Here is a 21879-nt window from a genome sequence, read left to right as displayed (position 1 = left end):
TATGATATATTATTTTACTGTTAACCCCACTTAATAGTAACTAGGTTTCATTGCATAAAATGGGACCTGTGCTAAAACATCACTTTGATAACTATGCTCGTTAATTGATTAGATGTAGGGTGACCAGAACTGTCCAGCTAAATTCTAAAACCACCTCCAGAGTCACTATTTTTAAAGTTGTCTATGTTTTTCTGCTTTGTGAATTTAGATGGACAAATTTAGCTAGTCAGTATGGAACAGTTTCCAAAGTCAGAGGCTTATCCAGCTCATTTCTGAAGTTAGCCAGGTAAATCTTTTGAAAATTGACCCATTAGATTGCTGAAGCCAAGTGTCGTCAGCAGAAATGATTTCAATAATCAAGTTCGGAAGCTTAAAAAAATGATAAATTTATCTGGGCACCATCTTTTTCATATTGCTCAGTTACTAAGCTTTCGGCTCTCTATAAGCGGGATGTCAGATATTTGAAGGAGGAAAACAGGAGATGAAAAAAGAAAGGAAGGCAAGCAGAAACAGAGAAGGGCTGGTCTAGTGCTGTGCACTATTCAACCAATGAGAAGATCTTTATTCATAAATGTAGATCTTGGAACTACATTTATGAATAAAGATCTTCTCATTGGTTGAATAGACGTCTACCTTGCCTTTTATTGGACTGTCTGTATTCTAAGGCGAGGTGTTCTTCTTTTTGCTTGCTAGTGCTGTGTACTGCCAGGAGGAGGGCTTGGGTTTAACTCCCAGTCGAGGTCTTCTCTCTCCTGGCCAGCTAGATCTAAGGATGCTGCAGAAGTCAGATTGTAGGATTTTGGACATAATCCTGATGAATGTTTCCCACTGAAGACCATTACTGCACACAACTGGCCTGAGTTGGGGTGATATCATTTGCAGGAGACAAAGGTAGGGAGGGATAGGGTACATAAAATCTGTTCTTTTAAGTTGTTGGGCATCCTCGTTTTATTCTATCTTTTCTGTTTAATATTACTATATTGGCTAATGTCAAGTTTCACCATCTAGAGTTAAACCTCTAACAAGACTAGCTATTTGAACGTTTCAGCTTTCAGGATGGTACCTTTTTTTTCTTCTGTACCAGTGTCAGATTTGAGGGTATGACTGCTGCTGTGGAGGGAGTCCTTGGAATCCTCGTTCTCATCCAGAATCCCAGCAAAACTAATCTTCCTTTCATACTTGTGCCGGTCAAGCTCTGGATCCAAACGCAACCTGCAGCTTTCCAGGTCCTGAAGCACCAAAGAAACCAAGTGAATAGAAAAGCAAGCTACCTATTCACACCCTTCAGAGACAAGAGGGGATCAGCACAGCAACAGGGTTCTTCTTTGAATACATAGGAAGCAATTCTATAATTGCGCACTGCCATTTAGGTGTTTAAGTGAAGTGCAGTGAGAAACGATTCTATAACTGTATCCCACAATACAAAGAAAACACACAACCCCATGTGTGAAAATGTAAACCAGAAAAGAAGTGGGGAAGGGACACAGTCAATCAACTTCATGGACAATCAATTTATTAAAACAATATAAATCACTGATGCATATATAAAATCAACATAAAACAAAGCAGGCATAACAAGGAATCTTTCTATCCTTTTTCGTGCTGGTCCCGTGTTTCGGTTAAAGAAATTTGAGGAACACTGCGATTGAAAGATTCCTTGTTATGCCTGCTTTGTTTTATGTTGATGTTATATATGCATCAGTGATTTACAGTGGAATCTTGGTTTACGAGCATAATTCATTCCAGAAGTATGCTCGTAAACCAAATTGCTCGTATATCAAAGCGAGTTTCCCCATAGGAAGTAAAGGAAACTTGCTTTGATCCATTCCACCTCGTCCCCCCCCCCCCGAGGCTACCGGCGCTGCTCTGTTCCCCCCCCCCTTTGAGGCCACCGATGCTGCTCCATACCCCTCTTCCTGCGATCCGGCATCCCCCTCTGTGAACTGGCATCCTCTCCCCCCGTTCACGTCGCCCCCCCCCCGCGATTCTACATCCCCCCCGAGTACTGAAACAAAATCCCTTACCCCGATTGAGCACCGGCACCAGCACCAACGCATAGGACATGCCGGTGCCGGTGCCCGAAGATCCTTCCTCTTCTGGGCTAGGCGGTGTGTCAAAGGAGATCCTCCCTGTTGCCTGCGCATGCTCAAAGCCTTCTGATCTCGCTCTCGCCAAGATTCTGAATCTGAGAATCTCGGAGAGAGCGAGATCAGAAGGCTTTGAGCATGCGCAAATGCTCAAAGCCCAGTCCAGCCCAGCACAGGCAACAGGGAAGATCTCCTTTGACGCACCGCCCAGCCCAGAAGAGGGAGGATTTTCGGGCACTGGCACCGGCATGTCCTATGCGTTGGTGCTGGTGCCCAATCGGGGTAAGGGATTTCGTTTCGGTGCTCAGGGGGATGTAGAATTGCAGGGGGGGAGGGGGGAATGCCGGATCGCTGGGGGGGGATGCCAGATCGCTGGGGGGGATGCCGGATCGCTGGGGGGGGATGCCGGATCGTGGGGGATGGCACTCGTAAATCGAGTCAAACTCGGTTTTTGAGGCGCCGATTTTGCGAATGTTTTGCTCGTCTTGCAAAACACTTGCAAACCGGTGCACTCGTAAACCGAGGTTTGACTGTATATTGTTTTAATAAATTGATTTTCCCTGAAGTTGATTGACTGTGTCCCTTCCCCACTTCTTTTCTGGTATAGTATTCTATAACGACATCTAGGCACCAAAATTCCATTATAGAATACTACATTGACCCAATGTTGGCTTGTCTTACATTTATGTGCTCACAGTTGCAGCAGGCATAGAGTTGGTATACCTGCATAATTTACAGTATTCTGTAAGTTATGTGTGTAAGAGGGGGCCCAACTCATAACCCTCCCATGCACCTCCCATGTGACTTCCCCTTGCAATTATTACATTACATTAGGGATTTCTATTCTGCCATTACCTTGTGGTTCAAGGTGGATTGCAAAAGAGTTAAAGAGGGTGGATTACAAAAATATATCTTGGTCCTTATCAGGGAAAATAAAGGGTAGAGTAGGTTGTTTTGTGTGCTATGCCACTTTAATGCGCTCATACAGAATAGTGCATAGGGGTCCTGATGGCATTTTTGTGGGTAAATATACAGTCCTCTATACATTTACATGTATGAGAGGTGTGTAAATGTAGGTGCCCAATTATAGAATCAGAGAAATTTAGTTCAGCAGTTCCCAGAGAACCAAGCCATAAGTAACTTTTCATTAAATTCTTCCAATTTTGGGACAATGCTAATACAAAATCTGAAACATTTTTCCACCTCTGTTTTTTTAAAATAAAGTACCAGTTACATATCCTTAGAATCCTTCAGACTTTGTGCCTAGCACATCCAAAGAACCCCAGAAAATGCTGTGCTTATTGCTCTCTGTTTGCTTTACAAAAAAAAATTAAAAGCTGAAAATACTTGACAATATAGACATAGTTGGTTTGGCAAGCAGCACAATGCAGTATTAAACAGAATGATGCCGGTAACCACACTAACACTCACGGACACAAACAAATATCTTGGTATCAGGGAGCAGGAGAGGTCTTGTTATGGTTTAAGTACATCATAGAGTCAGAACTGCTGAGTTCTAGTATTGAATTTGTAGAAACAACTCTTCATATGACCCTAGGAATTTCACTGTACAGTAGACTGTCTGTTAACCGGAACTCAATTAACCAGAACTCTCAAGCAACCAGAAAATAAAATCTAAGACATACTGTAATACTATAAATAAAAATGAAAATAAAATCAATTTCTGGTGGAAATTTAAGTGTAAATTTGGCATACCAAACTTGAATATGCCCACGTTTTGCCTACCACATGTCTGGTAGTTTGTCTGGAACAGTTTATGGTATGGCATAGTATGGGGTATAGTATTAGTTAGGTCTGTTTTTAAGAGTAACTCTCAAGCAACCAGAAACTACATTTATTCGGCATCTATCAATCCCCATGGGTGCCGGTTAACTGAGAGTCTACTGTACTTCCACATCACCATTTATAACTGGATAATTGTAATCAAAAATAGTTTCTCTTCGCCCCCTCCTGACTTTGGAAGCTGGTGCATGGTATCCAATTGCTAACATCAATCGCAAGACCTTCCACCCTGGAGATGGCTTCCAGCATTCCTGAAACACTGCAATTACACAACTTTCTGACCATGTCACACATGAAAATGTTTTACATAACACCAAATTATTACCTGATTCTGTGACACTGAGAGTGCTGAGGCTTTTGGCTCAGGAGTCACTTTGAAGTCCTCTTGTCCAAACTGCATGAGATGACACTCTTGTATCTTAAGAGACATCTCTCAGAAAGCATTGTTCATGTACAATACAGCATGCTCTAAACCCTGACACTACAATGAAGCTTTACAAGAGAATCGGCTCTACCACTATTTTAAAACAGCTTCATTATTCGTTGGCTTATGTAATACTTCTCCGTGATTTGCTAGTCATACCTGCTTGTTTTACAGCTTACAGTAGAGGGTCATTTACTAATAGCATTATCATATGCTATCTGCCACATGGCTTATTTTTTACCTAGGGGCCTTGTGATAGATAACATTGACCCCCCCCACCCCTTTTTACAAAACCGTGATAGCGGTTTTTAGCTAAGGCCGGCACGCTGAATGCTCTGCGCTGCTCCCGACATTCATAGAGTTCTTATGAGCGTCGGGAGCAGTGCAGAGCATGCAGCACACCGGCCTGTGCCAAAAACCACTATCGCAATTTTGTAAAAAGTGTGTGTGTGTGGGGGGGGGAGAGCCTAAATTTTTTTTTAAAACTTACTTTTTAATAACCCATGCCAATGACTTGTGATGACTGTTAGGAACAATGTTACAGAACTACCTCAGAGGGGGTAATGCTATACAGTCTACCTATATACAGGCACATATTCTATAAAGATATATATTGCTGTATGCAATTAGGTGCAAAAAGTTACGCCAGCCATAGAGTTGGTGCAAGTGTGTGTGCCTACATTCTCGTGATACACCGTATTTTACTAAGTTGCAGTAAACATGCAGCTTAAAAGGGCGGGCTAAAATGTCCTGCGGTAGTTTTGCTATCTACATGCAAACTGCATGCTAAAAAATCATTTTTATTTTACACAGAGGGGCTGGAGAGAGGGTATTTCTGTGCTAATTAGTCAATGCATCTGCATTACCAAGTGCAAAGTGATTAGCGCATGATTTGTAAATAATAGGTGTCGGTAAGTGCTCATGTGCTAATCTTTTTTAATGGTCATGCACTAATTTTCTCTGATAACCACATACAGTGCACTAACCTTTCAAAACAAATTGATAAAATATGCAAAAATATTCAAATATCAAGAAACAAACTGCTTATCCAATACACTTTAAATAGATAATTCTTGGACCCTCAAAGGTGAAATTCTCAAAACATTATTGATGAGAATGTTTCTTCTCCAGACATCTTCATCAGTCCAATTTAAGATTTGCAATTTCTTTATAAACTTAATAAAGGGAATGTTGCCTCTTTAGGCAAAACATGAATTCATATCAGTAGATCATTCCCTCCCCTGCAACAATTTAAGATAAGTGCATTTAAATTAAGTTTATAAAGAAATTGCATATCTGAAATTGCATATCTGAAATTCACCTGCAATTGAAAGCTAAAGCTAAACACTATCAATCAATAATCACACAATTCAATTTTATTGGAATAAATATTTGGCCACAACTTTATTATTTTTCATAATATTATCTCCACTTACAATACAATCAATGTCCAAAACCAACAAACCCCCGATGCATATTTCACCCCCCCCCCCCCGGGAGCTATTCGGTGTCAAAACTAGCTCCCGTTAAGTCTTTCAACTTATAACATTCCCCCAAACATGACCCATGGAGATGCCTTGCAACAGTGTCGCCTATGAGCGTTACATTTATTTATTTATTTATTAACTGCTCATCTCCCAGATCCAACTGGGCCAAACCTCATTTTCCGCCCCGCCCAAAGCTGCAACCGCCTCTCCCAATCCTAAAAGCTCAACCAAACCTAACCTGCCACAACATCAAACCTGTCCCGGGACTACTCTAGCCCATCACCTCAGAAACCTCCCCAATCCTTTTTCTTTCTTATATGCTATTAACCCTTTCTTACCTCCTCTTATAAACTTGTCAGTCCTTATTCTCCAGACCCTTTACATCACCTCATATATTCCCCTCATCTTCTGCCCGCCCATTTCTCCCACACCACCATCCAATAAATATTACCAGCAGATGACATCAGCTCAGCTAATGTTATATCACACCAGATGAATCTGGTGTTCTTTCTCATCAATAATATTTTGAGAATTTCACCTCTGGGGGGGTCCAAGAATTATCTATTTAAAGTGTATTGGATATGCAATTTGTTTCTTGATACATGCACTAATTTTGCCATTAGTACCTAGATCCTGATGCTCTCCTCATGGAACTACCCCCTGATTTCCATATAATTGCATGCCCAAATTTCCAGCTAATGTGCATATTTGGGCACAGAAGTCATTAGATAGTGACAGCTGCTTGCCTGAAACTTTTCAATAAGCTGCGTTAGGCGCTAATACCAAGAGATGGGCTCAGGTAACTGCCAAATTAGCATGTGCTAACAGTACACTAAAAACAGGCAGTATTTTTTTTTTTGTGAGGGCATGTCAGGGGGTGGAGCATGGATACTCCTGCACTAATCAGGAAGTACAGCTACATTATCACACACTAACTAGTTTGCACAGAATTACCACATGAGTCCTTACTGCCTACAAAATGGGTGGCAGTAAGTGCTCTTGTGGTAATTGTTTTAATGGCCATGTGCTAATGGCAACATTAACGCATGGAAAAGTGCCATTTTTATGGCTGTGGCAAAAATGGTTTTAGTGTATGGGAAAAACCCATGCAAGTGCATGCTAAGGTTATATTTACCATTGCTTAGTAAAAGGACTCCAAAACTGTTAAGTACCTAGAAGAGCTGGAGTGGGGCCTAAGGATGGCATTGCAGCGCAGAAGGCCTATGGAGCAAGAGGGAGTGAGCACCCCTCCTCCTTCCAAGTTTTTTGAGGTACGGGGGGGGAGGGGGAGGGAAGCAGGGGTCTGGGGTCCCTGGCAGGAGGGAGTGGGCATCCCTTTTGCTGGGTTTTTTCGGGGGTGGGGAGATATTTACCAGCAGGAGAGAGTTGGCTTCCCTTTTGCCGTTTTGTCAGGAAGCCGGGCCGATGGCAGGAGGGAGTGGGCAAAATATCAGTGACATTTTTTAAAAAAAAGAATAAAAACAGGCATGCCTGTCGGTAACAGGTCTGCAGCAGTCGAGTTTTACAATAGTAAAACCTGATGCAAAATAGCCAAGCAATTGTTAGTGAATCAATCGCTTGGCTATTTTGCATGGGGTTTTATTAATTTACATGGGTGGATCAAATTGGGTCAGAGATTCATCGCATAGTAGTTTAGTGAATTGGGTCGGGGAACGATCGCAAAACTAGTAAAACTGGTTTTGCGATCGTCAGTACAGGATCGGAAACTTTAGTGAATCTAGGCCATAGTATGCAACTACAAAGGGAGTGTGCATATAGGCAGATTTAGGACGTGTCTTGCACTTATGCACACAGCTGACTACTTTGGGTGTGACCGTTTACATTAGCCTTTTGCATAGCATAGGTGCTCGCACCTAAAGTTAATCGTGTGCATGACAACTTATGGTTGTTTTCGATAATGGCAATTTTGTGCAAATTGCCATTACAGAATTGGTGCTATTGCTTATATTTTTCACATCTAATTTTTGGTGCTCATTCTTGAATTTACCCCTAAACACACTTTAGTGAAAAGGCCCTGATGTCTCACATCTAACATAAATCCACTGAAACAGAAGCACTGTTGTTTTTTTTGTTTTTTTACTAAGGTGCTGCCTTTAAACTTTGGACCTGCAATCAACACATCCAAGTGTGAAACAATAAGTAAGATACTTCTGTTTCAATGGAGCAAACCTTCTCTGTGACATCTTAAATAAAACAATAGCCATCTCTGCAAACTGTAATTCATTGGCCATAATCCAGTAGGCTGAATTTTCAAAGAAGATACTGGTGGTTGTTAAATGTACAACTTCCTTCTCCATATATATTAAAAAGCTATATGTGGATAGTGTAAGGAGAGAAGAGGCAGAGGAAGTGCTGAGTGAGGACAACAACCCAAATCTATGGGCCTGATATTCAAAGGATTTATGCTCATCTTTCAGAGTTATCACAGATTGACAGCTTTGAAAATTTACTAGGACTGAGTGCCTATCATTTTGCTAAAAAAAAAAAAAAGAGGGATTTTTAATATGTTTCCGTTCTTTTAAACACTATTTATAAAATATCTCAAAAGCAAATTATATAAATTTTCCACAATTGCCCTGGTTTACAATACATTTTTCCCAGCATCCTACTAACTTTTAATGTCATCAGAAAAGAATGTGCAGACTTTTTGAAAAACCCATGTATATATAATTTACTCAAAACAAAAATACATACATATATTCTCTCTCTCTCTCTCTCTCTATATATATATATTGATTGGATAAGTGTGTCAGCTTTGCCCAGACTCTGTCCCTGGTCTGCCCTAGCACTGCCTGAAAAGTTTACAATTTATTTAAACTTGATATACCGCCATATCAAATAAGGTCTAAACAATTCATAATACACAAAAATAAAGCATGAAAAGAACTCCACTGTTATAAGAAAGCAAAACAGGCGTTCAAGCACAAGTTCCCAGAAGCCTCCCCAGGAGCCTGCAGGGCAAAGGGTTCCAGGGCTACAACCCCAAAACCAGCTTCAAATAATACGTTGTTAATTTAGTATTAAAAGTCTTGTATGACTTTTTTGCCTGAAGATCAGCAGGAATTTGATTCCAAAGCGTAAGAGCATACCACAAAAAGACACTGCTTTGGGCTGAAACAAGGCAAGCCCTGGAGGAGACAGGAAACGTTAATGTGATGCAGGGGCAGTCAATGCTGATTTTCAGGGGCACTGCCCAGTTATATACTGCTGAATATCAGTGCACAGGAAGGCACAGGCAAATTAACCATACAGGAGTCTCTCCTGCTCAGTTAGGCCCCTTTCTCTGAAGTCACATTAGGCTTTTTTGTTGCCGGCTGCGACAGTATTGGCTCTGATGCTCATAGGGAATTCTATGGCTGGCGATAAAAATCCTAATATGGCTTCATAAAATGGGGGGGGGGGGGGGTTCAATTGCTTTGAATATTAACCCCTCTGCTTTTTTTGAATATCAGGCCTGAATTGTATAGTGATGATCGCCTGGACCGGATGGTATACATCCCAGGGTACTATAAGAACTCAAACATGAAATTGCTGACCTGCTGTTAGTGATCTGTAACCTACACCCTAAAATCGTCTGTAGTACTTGAAGATTGGAGGGTGGCCAATGTTACACCAATTTTTAAAAAGGGCTCCAGGGAAGATCCAGGAAATTACAGACTGGTAAGCCTGACTTCAGTGCTGGGCAAAATGGTAGAAACAATTATAAAAAATAAAATTGTGGAACACATAGACAAACATGATTTAATAAGACAGAGTTAGCATGGGTTCAGCTAAGGGAGATCTTGCCTCACCAATTTGCTTGACTTCTTTGAAGGTGTGAATAAACATGTGGATAAAGGTGAGCCGGTTGATATAGTGTATCTAGATTTTCAGAAAGCTTTTGATAAAGTTCCTCACGAGAGGCTCCTGAGAAAATTAAAGTGTCATGGGATAGGTGGCAAAGTTCAGTTGTGGATTAAGAATTGGTTATTGGATAGAAAACAGAGGGTAGGGTTAAATGGTCATTTTTCTCAATGGAGGAGAGTAAACAGTGGAGTGCTGCAGGGGTCTGTACTGGGAACGGTGCTATTTAACTTATTTATAAATAATCTGGAAATTGGAATGATGAGTGAGGTGATTAAATTTGCAGATGACACTAAACTGTTCAAAGTTGTTAAAACATAAGCGGATTGTGAAAAATTGCAGGCGGATCTTAGGAAATTGGAAGACTGGGCGTCCAAATGGCAGATGAAATTTAATGTGGACAAATGCAAAGTGATGCACGTTGGGAAGAATAACCTGAATCACAGTTACTGGATGCTAGGGTCCACCTTGGGGGTTAGCAGCCAAGAAAAGGATCTGGGTATTATTGTCGACACTACAATGAAACCTTCCGCCCAATGTGTGGCAGCGGCCAAAAAAGCAAATAGGATGCTAGGAATTAAAAAAGGGATGGTTAACAAGACTAAGAATGTACTAATGCCCTTTATCACTCCATGGTGCGACCTCATCTGGAATATTGCATTCAATTCTGGTCTCCTTATCTCAAGAAAGATATAGTGGCACTAGAAAAGGTTCCAAGAAAAGTGACCAAGATGGTAAAGGGGATAGAACTCCTCTTGTATGAGGAAAGACTAAAACGGTTAGGGCTCTTCAGCTTGGAAAAGACACAGCTGAGAGGAGATATGACTGAAGTCTACAAAATCCTGAGTGGAGTAGAACGGGTACAAGTGGATCGATTTTTCACTCCGTCAAAAATTACAAAGACTAGGGGACACTTGAAGTTACAGGGAAATACTTTTAAAACCAATAGGAGGAAAAATTTTTTCACTCAGAGAATAGTTAAGCTTTGAAATGCATTGCCAGAGGTTGTGGCAAGAATGGATAGCATAGCTGGTTTTAAGAAAGGTTTGGACAAGTTCCTTGAGGAAAACATAGTCTGTTATTGAGAAAGACATGGGAGAAGCCACTGCTTGCCCTGAATCAGTAGCATGGAATATTGCTACTCCTTGGGGTTTTGGCTAGGAATTAGTGACCTGGATTGGCTACCGTGAGAACATAAGATTTGCCGCTGCTGGGTCAGACCAGTAGTCCATCGTGCCCAGCAGTCTGCTCCCGGCGGCGTACGTTCTGGTCTAGCAGGAACTTGTCTAACTTTGTCTTGAATCCCCGGAGGATGTTTTCCCCTATGACAGCCTCCGGAAGAGCATTCCAGTTTTTCACCACTCTCTGGGTGAAAAAGAACTTCCTTACGTTTGTACGAAATCTATCCCCTTTTAATTTTAGAGAGTGCTCTCTCGTTCTCCCTTGGAGAGGGTGAACAACCTGTCTTTATCTACTAAGTCTATTCCCTTCATTATCTTCTTCCTACCTTAGAGAGGGTGAACAGTATCTTGTCAGTATCTTGAATGTTTTGATCATGTCCCCTCTCAGTCTCCTCTTTTCAAGGGAGAAGAGGCCTAGTTTCTCTAATCTCTCACTGTATGACAACTCCTCCAGCCCCTTAACCATTTTAGTCGCTCTTCTCTGGACCCTTTCGAGTAGTACCGTGTCCTTCTTCAAGTACAACGACCAGTGCTGGACGCAGTATTCCAGGTGGGGTCGCATCATGGCCCGGTACAGCGGCATGATAACCTCCTCCGATCTGTTCGTGATCCCCTTCTTAATCATTCCAAGCATTCTGTTTGCCCTTTTCACCGCCGCCGCGCATTGCACGGATGGCTTCATCAACTTGTCGATCAGTACTCCCAAGTCTCTTTCCTGGGGGGTCTCTCCGAGTACTGCACCAGACATCCTATATTCGTGTACAAGATTTTTGTTACTGACATGCATCACCTTACACTTATCCACGTTAAACTTCATTTGCCATGTCATGGCCCATTTCTTGAGCGTGTTTATGTCCTGTTGCAGGGCTTGATGGACCATTGGTCTGACCCTGTAAGGCTATTCTTATGTTCTTATGATCAATGTTTCCTCTAAGCTGTGTGGGAGTCCTTCACCTAGATTCCTGCCTGTGGAAGTACTGCTTCAGTATCACAGTTTTAATAGTAAGAGATAGACAAGCTCTGCAAGACTCTAGGGAACCTGCCTGTCCCTTGTGACTGAAAATACATTACTGAAGCATCACCTTCCCACTGGCAGGAATGCAATTGGAGGACTCCCACATAGCTTACAGGGAACACTGGTGGTGATATTCATCTGCTATAACTAATTTTATAGCAGTTGCTCATCGCCAAAGATACAGTTTTCTTTTATGTAGTTTTAGTGATGTGAACACTTATTGGAAAAACTGGACTGCAGCCAACAACTCATTTCATTCAGGTCACTTTTTAACTTACCAACTTGAGCCAGTCAGTACCCCAGTTACCATACATTTTAGAACTCATTCCTGTGTGTTTATTCTCATCATCTTTTCTTTATTCCCTGTCTATTGCTTCTCGTAGAACTGCCTCCTTTGTAATATTTCAGCTATGGTATTTAGAAGTTGGAGAATTTTTTCCCTATATTTAAATAAAGGTACTTCGTACTCTCTATCTTTGACTATGGGGTCCCTTCCCCAAGGTTCACATTACTTCCTGGTTGTTCTTCTTAACAGTTTATGAATTCTTTAATTTGGTATACCATATATTTCTAAAACAATCTAGAGGGCTTACAATAACAAATATCAAATAGACATAGAACATCTATTTCTGTTGGTAGTCCACATTCTGACGTCTTCCTACTCTTAACTTATTACTTATCCATATGTATGCATAATTGTATGCTCAGTGTTTTCATTTTAATATATTCTGCCCTGTACCTTACTCATAATCTTATTTGTATCTGCATAATTGAATCATTCTTCTGCTGTTTCTCTCTCCTTTTATTTATTCTGCCCTGTGCCTTCTTCCAGAATAATATTACATGCATGTAAATAAATAAACATAAATTTTGAGGGAATATATTACTAGGGGCAAATTAAATAGATACGATCTACAAGTGAAAGCAAGGGGTGGCATATGAAGTTCTTGACTGAAAACACTGTTGGCCCATGAACTGAACAAGAGAGACAGATTGATTTATGCAGTTATTTGGTTTATCCTTCTCTGTATGGGTCTTGATAAATTAGACCATAACATCTTTTAAAGGTCTTGCTATTTATGCTGACTAATGTTCTTTTAAAAGTAATAATTCATGCAACAGTACATTTGTGTTGCAGGAATAACTTGGCCTCTAATTCTGTGAAATTCAGAACAGCAAAGCGTTATATACAGAAGAACATCTCCATAGAAAAATATTCCATTAGTGTACATTTTGGAAAATATTATTCATTTTATTTCCACTTATTCAGCCAGTTTCCCAATTTTGCTGAAACAAAGACCATAGATGCAGAATGTGTAGACTGTAAACAGATGCATATTTTTTTCCTTTAGTCTTTATTTTTCATATAATTATCTCCATCAATCAGGAAAAGCCTCAGAGCTACAGTGCTGGCCAATACTGTTCCAGATTTTACTTTGGGAATGTTTGAGGTAGCATGAAAAGGCAACATAATGATTTTCCTGTACCAATTAGCCTATTTGTTTACAGACACATTCTTATATCCCATCCATTTGTATCTTTGCCATGATTTCCATGTTGGCCTTTCAGTTATGTTTCCTAAAAGCTAGTGTAACCCTGGTCCCACCTTGGGGCCAGTCCACAAGCCCTGGCTAGCTCACTGGGTTGGTCAACCAGGGCTCACAAAAAGAGAACATGAGAATAGCTTTACTGGGTCAGACCAATTGTCCATCTAGCCCAGTAGCCTATCTTCACAGTGGCTAATCCAAGTCACCAGTATCTGGCAAAAACCCAAATAGTAGCAACATTCCTTCCTACCGATCCAGGACAAGAGGTAAGAACATAAGAACATAAGAACATAAGCAGTGCCTCCGCTGGGTCAGACCACAGGTCCATCTTGCCCAGCAGTCCGCTCCCGCGGCGGCCCGAACAGGTCACGGCCTGTCTGAGTCACCAGAAGGGGCCCCCTTGCCACCTTGGTTTCCCATTGAGTCTTATCTTCCCATCGAAGTCTTAACCCTCTGGTCTTGCACATGCACGACCTGGTTGGATTTCTATACTTATTACTTGGTTTGCTTTCTATACCTGTGTTACATCCCGGCACCTCTCTCAGTATCCCACGATCCCCCTATCCCTCAGGAATCCATCCAATCCCTGTTTGAATCCCTGTACCGTACTCTGCCTGATCACTTCCTCCGGTAGCGCATTCCAAGTGTCCACGACCCTTTGGGTGAAGAAAAACTTCCTTGCATTTGTTCTGAACCTATCTCCCTTCAGTTTCTCCGAATGCCCCCTCGTGCCTGTTGACCCCTTCAGCCTGAAGAATCTGTCCCTATCCACCCTCTCTATGCCCCTCATGATCTTGAAGGTAGCTTCCTCCATGTCTGTCTCAATAGCAGACTATGGACTTTTTCTCCAGGAACTTGTCCAAACTTTTTTAAAAACCAGCTAAGTTAACCACTCTTAACCTCTGGCAATGTGTTCAGAGCTTAACTATTCTCTGAGTGAAAAAATATTTCCTCCTATTGGTTTTAAAAGTATTTCCCTGTAACTTCATCGAGTGTCCCCTAGTCTTTGTAATTTTTGACAGAGTGAAAAATCGATCCACTTGTACCCGTTCTACTCCACTCAGGATTTTGTAGACTTCAATCATATCTTCCCTCAGCCATCTCTTCCAAGCTGAAGAGCCCTAACCTCTTTAGTCTTTGCTCATACAAGAGGAGATCCATCCCCTTTATCAACTTGATCACTGAGCTGGACATAGGCCGGGACTAGGCTTACTCCGGTATGCCAATGGATCAAGGGTTCAATCACAGTCCTTCACTTAATTACTTGCCAAGGAATCAAGCTAAGACCAGGGTGCAGTTGATAATTGGAGCTTTTAATTGAACTTGAGTGAAGAGTCAATGCAGAACTATTTACAACTCCTTCTGGTATACAAATTTAGGGCTCATTTTACAAAGGTACGTTAGGGCCTTAACATGCGGAATAGCACGCACTAAATTGCTGCGTGCACTAGACCTTAATACCAGCATTGAGCTGGCAATAGTTCTAGAAGAGTAGCGCGGGTTTAGCATGTGCTAAAATCCTGGGTGTGCTAAAAACGCTAGCGCACCTTAGTAAAAGGAGCCCATAATCTGGTCCCAAATAGGCAGGTGATACAGTCACTTCACACATTCACACTCTCTGTCCTCTCCAGGTGATCACTTCTGAAATATAAAGTCTCTTTTTTCTTCTTTTTTGGTGAGCCTACTAGGCTCATGCTTTCTCCTCTCTGGTGTCTGCTCTGCTGCAAATATCTCTTTAGACTTTCTTCCCTCAAGCAAATAGCACTTCAGAAGTTTCCCTCTTTACTAGGGCTTTTGCGGGAGAATCAGGATAACTAAAAGCCTTGATTTCCTCCTCAGTCCTAGTACTCTGGCAGGAGATCAGGATAACCGTAAGCCTAGAATTTACTCCTTCTTTCCTTTTATACCTCACCACCTCCCACTTAGATAAAGGGGCCTCCAGCTACACCCATTGATCTTTACTATCCACACACTCACCCAACTTAGTGACTCCCTGAAAAATTCCACACCCTTCACTCTGCAGCAGAGACATTTTTCAAGGGGATTACACTAATCACAGATTTGTTGAGTTACTCCAGTAAAAAGATACAGTAGAATCAATTACACGATGGGAGGGATGTTATTGAATGAGAGTACCCAAGAAAGGGACTTGGGGGTAATGGTGGACATGACAATGAAGGCGACGGCACAGTGCGCAGTGGCTGCTAAGAGGGCGAATAGAATGCTAGGTATAATCAAGAAGGGTATTACAACCAGGACGAAAGAAGTCATCCTGCCGTTGTAGCGGGCGATGGTGCATCCGCATTTGGAGTACTGCGTCCAATATTGGTCGCCGTACCTTAAGAAGGACATGGCATTACTCGAGAGAGTTCAGAGGAGAGCGACACGTCTGATTAAAGGGATGGAAAACCTTTCATACCCTGAGAGATTGGAGAAACTAGGTCTCTTTTCCCTGGAGAAGAGGAGACTTAGAGGGGATATGATAGAGACTTACAAGATCATCAAGGGCATAGAGAGAGTAGAGAGGGACAGATTCTTCAAACTTTCAAATAATAAAAGTACAAGAGGGCATTCAGAAAAATTGAAAGGTGACAGATTCAAAACAAATGCTAGGAAGTTCTTCTTTACCCAACGTGTGGTGGACATCTGGAATGCGCTTCCAGAAGATGTAATAGGACAGAGTACGGTACCGGGGTTTAAGAAAGGATTAGACAATTTCCTGCTGAAAAAGGGGATAGAAGGGTATAGATAGAGGATTACTACACAGGTCCTGGACCTGTTGGGCCGCAGCGTGAGCGGGCTGCTGGGCACGATGGACCTCAGGTCTGACCCAGCGGAGGCATTGCTTATGTTCTTATGAATCTCAGTTAACTGGCTCTCAATTAACCGGCACTCTCACCAACTGGCAAAAAAATCTGCGGGGAAAAAAAAGTCCCCTAAAACACCAGCGGCAGGAGTTCTGAGCTGCAAAGCCCCCTCCCTCCTTCAAGCCCTAAAGCACTAGAAGTGGCGGAAGACGAGCCACGAACCCTACCTCTCTTCTGACCCAAAGCATCAGAATGGCAACAGTCCTGAGCCACAAATCTCCCCTCCCTCAAGCCCCCAAGCCCCAAAACAGCTGAGATACCAACCCCTCACCCTCCCACTCCAAAGAACAAGCATGGCAGTGATCCTGAGCCACAAAGCCTCCCTCCCTCAAACCCCAAAACAGCAGAAGCAGGCGGTGGTCTTGAGCTGCAAACCCCCTCAACCCTTGCCTGAAGCGGCAGCCAGTCAGCAGGAAACAGCGCTCAAGGCAGGCTGCTTGTAGCTAGCCCATGCATGGCCTCTCTGATGCGTCATTCTGATGTGTCAGAGGAAAGGCCCTGCTGGGGCTGGCCACGAGCAGTCTATTTTGAGTGCTGCTTCTTGCTGACTGGCTACTGCTTCAGATAAGGAAGGGAGGGAGCGAGGAGGTTCATGGCTCAGGACCACCGCCTGCTTCTGCTCCTTGAGAGGAGGGAGAGGGCTTTGCGGCTCAGGACCGCTGCCACACTAGTGCTTCGGGGCTGGAGGAAGGAAATTGAGATCTGTGTTAGACAAGGCTTCTAACACACTCTCAATGAACCAGAAAAACAGTTATCCAGCATCCACCAATCCCATGGGTACTGAATAACTGAGATTCTACTGTATCTCCTAAAGTTTGTTTGATGCCTTGTAAGGTGGAAGGGTGGTATAAGGTTGGGCTTCCTGAAGTGGAGTTACCTTAAGAATAGGTATGTTGGCCTATCTGGGCAGGATGACATGGCTCAAGCAGAGAACAGTAAGTTAAAAGCTCTCTAGCAGAACAGAATGGGGAGGTCTGAGCAGAAGAATGGGATCCTGCCTAGGAGTACTAAGCTGAGGCTGCAGTATCTTAGGGAAAGACAAGCAGAATTGCAATTCAGCAGATGCCTGCATCTCTCAGCTGTAAGCAGCAGAACCTTACTCCAATTGGAGAAGGTTTACCTGGAAACCCTGTGAGGTATTAACCTATGAGGACAGGCTAGAAGCAGGCCCTGGGTGTGATTAACGTGGAGCATGTCAGGGATAGGGTTATGGGAAGATTACAAGAAACCCTGAATGCCTATTGAGACTGTGGAGCTTGTCTGGGAAAGGGCTATAGGAAGGCTGCAGAACTTAAAGAGACATGACTTTATCCAGTCTGTGAGCTACATGGATTTGTACACATGGAAATGAAAATAAAGTGTTTGAGTTTTGCTTCCATCCCTTTGCATGACTGGTTTTCTTTTTATCTAGGTATCTTTTGGGTGGGACTAAAAAATAAATGTGAATTTTCCATTTGAGGGGCAATGCACATTTATATGCACAAAGATCAAAGTTGGGATTTACTGTTGCTACCTAGGACATCTAGGTTTCATAAAGTGCTCCACTGGAGGGATTAAAGAAAGTTGCTCTATTAATTCTCCAGTGGTTGATATTCCACTGATATTCCTTTTTTCCCTCCCCAACCCCCAGCCCACCCCTCCCCCCCCAAAAAAAAAAATGAAAGTGGCAAGGGATCTCGGGCTCTGTGGCAGATTTGGGTAAATTAAATGTTCATACTTCTAAAATGGCTGGCATAAACTTTATGTTCTGGTACATAAATGTCTATTCACCCCCCCCCCCCTTTTTATCAAGCTGTGAGCTAAATGCCAAGCACAGCTTGGTATAAAAAGACAAGGGCCAATGAGAATAACTGTAACTCGGAAAAGGGAGTGTTCTCTCTCTATTAGAATTAAAAACATTTTGGATTTTGAGGCCTTTTGTTAAAGTTATGTGAATTATTTATAAGTTTAGTATAGCCACTGTCTACAAATTTAATTTGGACATACTTTTCTCTATTTGGTATATTTTGGGTATTATGTCCATTCCTCAGATTTTATGATAGTTGGGTATTTTATAAGAAACTTTTATGGGCCAGCACATAAACACTTACTTGCCCCTTTTGACCCATTGATATTTTTGATGTTTACGTTTCTGAAATGGATGCTCCTACTGCACCTTCAAAAAGATATAAAAATAATGGAGTCGGTCTAGAGGAAGGCTACTAAAATGGTGCGTGGTCTTTGTCATAACGCGTATGGGGACAGACTTAAAGATCTCAATCTGTATATTTTGGATGAAAGATGGGAGAGGGGAGGTATGATACCTACGTTTAAATACCTACGTGATGTAAAGGCGCACGAGTCGAGTCTCTTTCATTTGAAAGGAAGCTCTGGAATGAGAGGGCAAAGGATGAAGTTAAGAGGTGATGGGCTCAGGAGTAATCTAAGGAACAGTCTCCCGGAAGAGGTGGTAGAGATAGACTGTGTCTGAATTCAAGAAAGCCTGGAATAGGTATGTGGGATCTCTTAGAGAGAGGAAGAGAAAATGGTTACTGCGGACGGGCAGACTGGATGGGCCATTTGGCCTTTATCTGCCATCATGTTTCTATGTTTCTATATAACCGATGCAAAAATATCTATTTCACCATGTATTTTAGATCAGGCTCTATCCCCACCTTTTACAAAACTGCAGAAGCAGTTATTAGTGCAGGCCGGCATGCTGACTGCTCTGCGGTGCTCCTGACACTCTTACAGTTCCTATGAGCGTCGGGAGCAGTGCAGAGCATTCAGTACACTGGCCTGCGCTAAAAACTGTTTTTGTAGTTTTATAAAAGGGGGGGGGGGGGGGGGGAATATGTTAGCAATTCCTATTCTAAAACAATAGCAGAATTTTGAGATGCCTCAACCTGGATGTCACAATTCCAGTTTCTACAGTCTTTTTAAAAACTACCTGTAAGTTGGGAACTTCTCCTGTGCAAGCCACAAATCCCTTTGGCCCTCTTTTACTAAGCCGAACTAGAGGATTTTACCGCGGCCCAGGGTGCTAAATGCTCTGACACTGCTCCGATGCTATGAGCATCAGAGCAGCGTTGGAGCATTTAGTGCTCTGGGCTGTGATAGAAACTTCTACCACTGCTTAGTAGAAGAGAGCCTTTTAGAAGCATTTTAAACTAAACTAAACTAAAACTTAGCTTTGTATACCAGGTCTTCAACCAAAATGGAGCTCAACTCGGTTAACAGAAACTAAAAGAAATACGAAGAAAAAAAAAAAAATAACAAGTCAGAAAATACTAATGTGACTGATTTCCGAATGTGGATAGAGAAAATAAATCAGAATATCTGGTAGATATGAACAAACGTCTTTGAAAGAGGTTCACAAAATGATGAGTTTAGAAAAGTTTCCAAGCTTCATTGGATCAGAGCAACTAATGAAAACAAAAAAAATTGACTATATCTGCTGGCAGTGCAAAGCAGATGGCAGAAAATTCAAAGCTGATTTCTTCCAATATGTGGCTTTGAATTTTCTCAAGAGCCATTGAAAAAAATCTGAAATTTTTGTGGCACTCATACCAGATATATTTCAGTTGTTTAGCACATTCTTCATATACTTTCTAAAACAAAAGATGATTAAAGGACAACTCTTTTACTATGGCACATTAAAATCTAAGCAATTCACAGTGGTTCCTAAACCTGATCCTGGAGCTCCACTGCATGCAAATATCTCTCATGAATTTTTATTGTCGATATCTTGAAAACCTGACTGGCTTTGGTGCCTCCAGTACCAAGTTTGGGAACCACTATGTTAAGTGCTTGAGGACCCCTAAAAAACAACATCAAAAGAGTCATGGGCTTTATATGGTATATGATACTCTGAAAAGCAAATTAATTAATAACAAAATATAGGCCCTCTTTTACTAAGTTCTGCTAACCGATTAGCCCGCGATAAACGCTAACACATGCATGTTAGTCTATGGATGCATTAGCGTTTAGCGTGCGCTAATCAGTTAGTGCACCTTAGTAAAAGAGGGGGTTAGTGTAACTTACTTTGTAGTCTTACATTCTGATTGCCACCAAATCTCTAACATGCGAGTTCTGAATTGCTAATGTTTCTTCATTGCCATATAACTGAAGATATGCATATGCTGTTTGGAGCACAGATGTGAATTTGAAATAAATTACTTACCACTGAAGGCTCAGTGCGTGGTCTGGACAGACAGGGAAAGGTCTCTCGTAAAAAGGTGGTAATCTCCAGCAGGAGTTGGCATGCAGCCATCTTGAGAGCAAAGGGGCAACCACACTTGGTAGGGTTTACTGTACCTAGTGAATGAGGCTCTCAGTAAGGGATAACACACCATGCAAAACCAAGAACTTACGTATGAACATCATTATATACAAGCACATTATTATTATAATAAAATATATAAGATTCTCTAACAAATAACTAGTGAATTCAAAATGAATGACTGGCACACACATACATACAGGGGAAAATTCTGTATAGGACACCGATCTCAGCAGCCACCTAAGAATCACCCACTGGCATCCTATACAGAAACGCGTCTGGCCTAACAGACAGACACCTAACCCCGCCTAACCGCTCCAATTTTCTAACTGGCGCTCATGTCACAGGCGCCTGTTAGAGAATCGCACCTGATCTCTTTCATCAGCTGATTGTGGCAAGGGAATCTACCTGCCACGATCAGCTGAGTGGCGGCAGCAGGGGACCTCCCCCCTGCAAAGTGCCCCGGCAGGTGGGATGCCCACTCCCTCCTGCCGGAACTTGAACATCTTGGATATCATAAATGTGGTGATTGTACTACCTGCACACTCACTATTGAGCAAAATGGTTTTGTGAATCCAGTTGACGGGAGACATTTCACTTTGCGAGATTATACAGATTGCAAAACAGAATTTGTAGTATATGCTATCGTTTGTTCCTACAACAGATTATATATAGGCAAAACCACTATAAATCTACACATTTGAAAGATTGAACGCAAATCCTGCCTCGTATGTTCCAAACCAAGTGCTCCATTGGTGGCTCACTGTTCTGCCTACACACACTCGTTTACAGACCTCAAATGTTTTGCAATCGATCATATTCAAATCATCAAAGAGGAGGGGATCGCAGTAAAAAAATCTCATTCAGTGTGAGCAAATATGGATAAATCAATTACAATCACTTGAACCATTAGGTCTGACTAATAACATCCAATGGTTGGCGTTTTGGTAAGTGTGGAATGGAAATATTATGACATCATTATGATGTATTCAACCATCATTAACAGTTCATCTCCCAGCGTCTTTAACTCTCCCCACAGCCATTTTGAAAGCACAGCTCGGGAAGTGTTCAGTTGATTGCCGCAGCATACTAGTAAGTAAGTCACATTCTTTTTTACAAATTTATTGTCAGAATGAGCCAGTGAATATTGTATTAAATAGATTGAATGAGAGATAATTATATAATTCTTGGTCACAATTATTTTCGCAGAATAATGCCGGTAATAGCACATTGCTAATATACAGCCCTTCTCCTTCCCCTGAAGAAGCCATTGGTGAATCGGGCACACTTCGTAGGGACTTAAGTACTATATTTTCTTTATCATTATAATACATTTACATATT

General features: G+C 41.9%; 1 protein-coding gene across 1 annotated transcript in view; it reads right to left on the bottom strand.

The window, feature by feature from the left end:
• Positions 1-21879, bottom strand: part of UNC80 (unc-80 homolog, NALCN channel complex subunit) — a 392207-nt gene that overhangs the window by 197313 nt on the left and 173015 nt on the right. The window contains 2 exon segments of the mRNA XM_033945805.1: positions 1064-1229; positions 20438-20571. Of these exon segments, the coding sequence (XP_033801696.1) occupies positions 1064-1229; positions 20438-20571 (300 nt within the window).

Source organism: Geotrypetes seraphini, chromosome 5, assembly GCF_902459505.1.
Source record: "Geotrypetes seraphini chromosome 5, aGeoSer1.1, whole genome shotgun sequence".
Classification (NCBI taxonomy): domain Eukaryota; kingdom Metazoa; phylum Chordata; class Amphibia; order Gymnophiona; family Dermophiidae; genus Geotrypetes; species Geotrypetes seraphini.
This window is presented reverse-complemented; position numbering and strand designations above follow the sequence as displayed.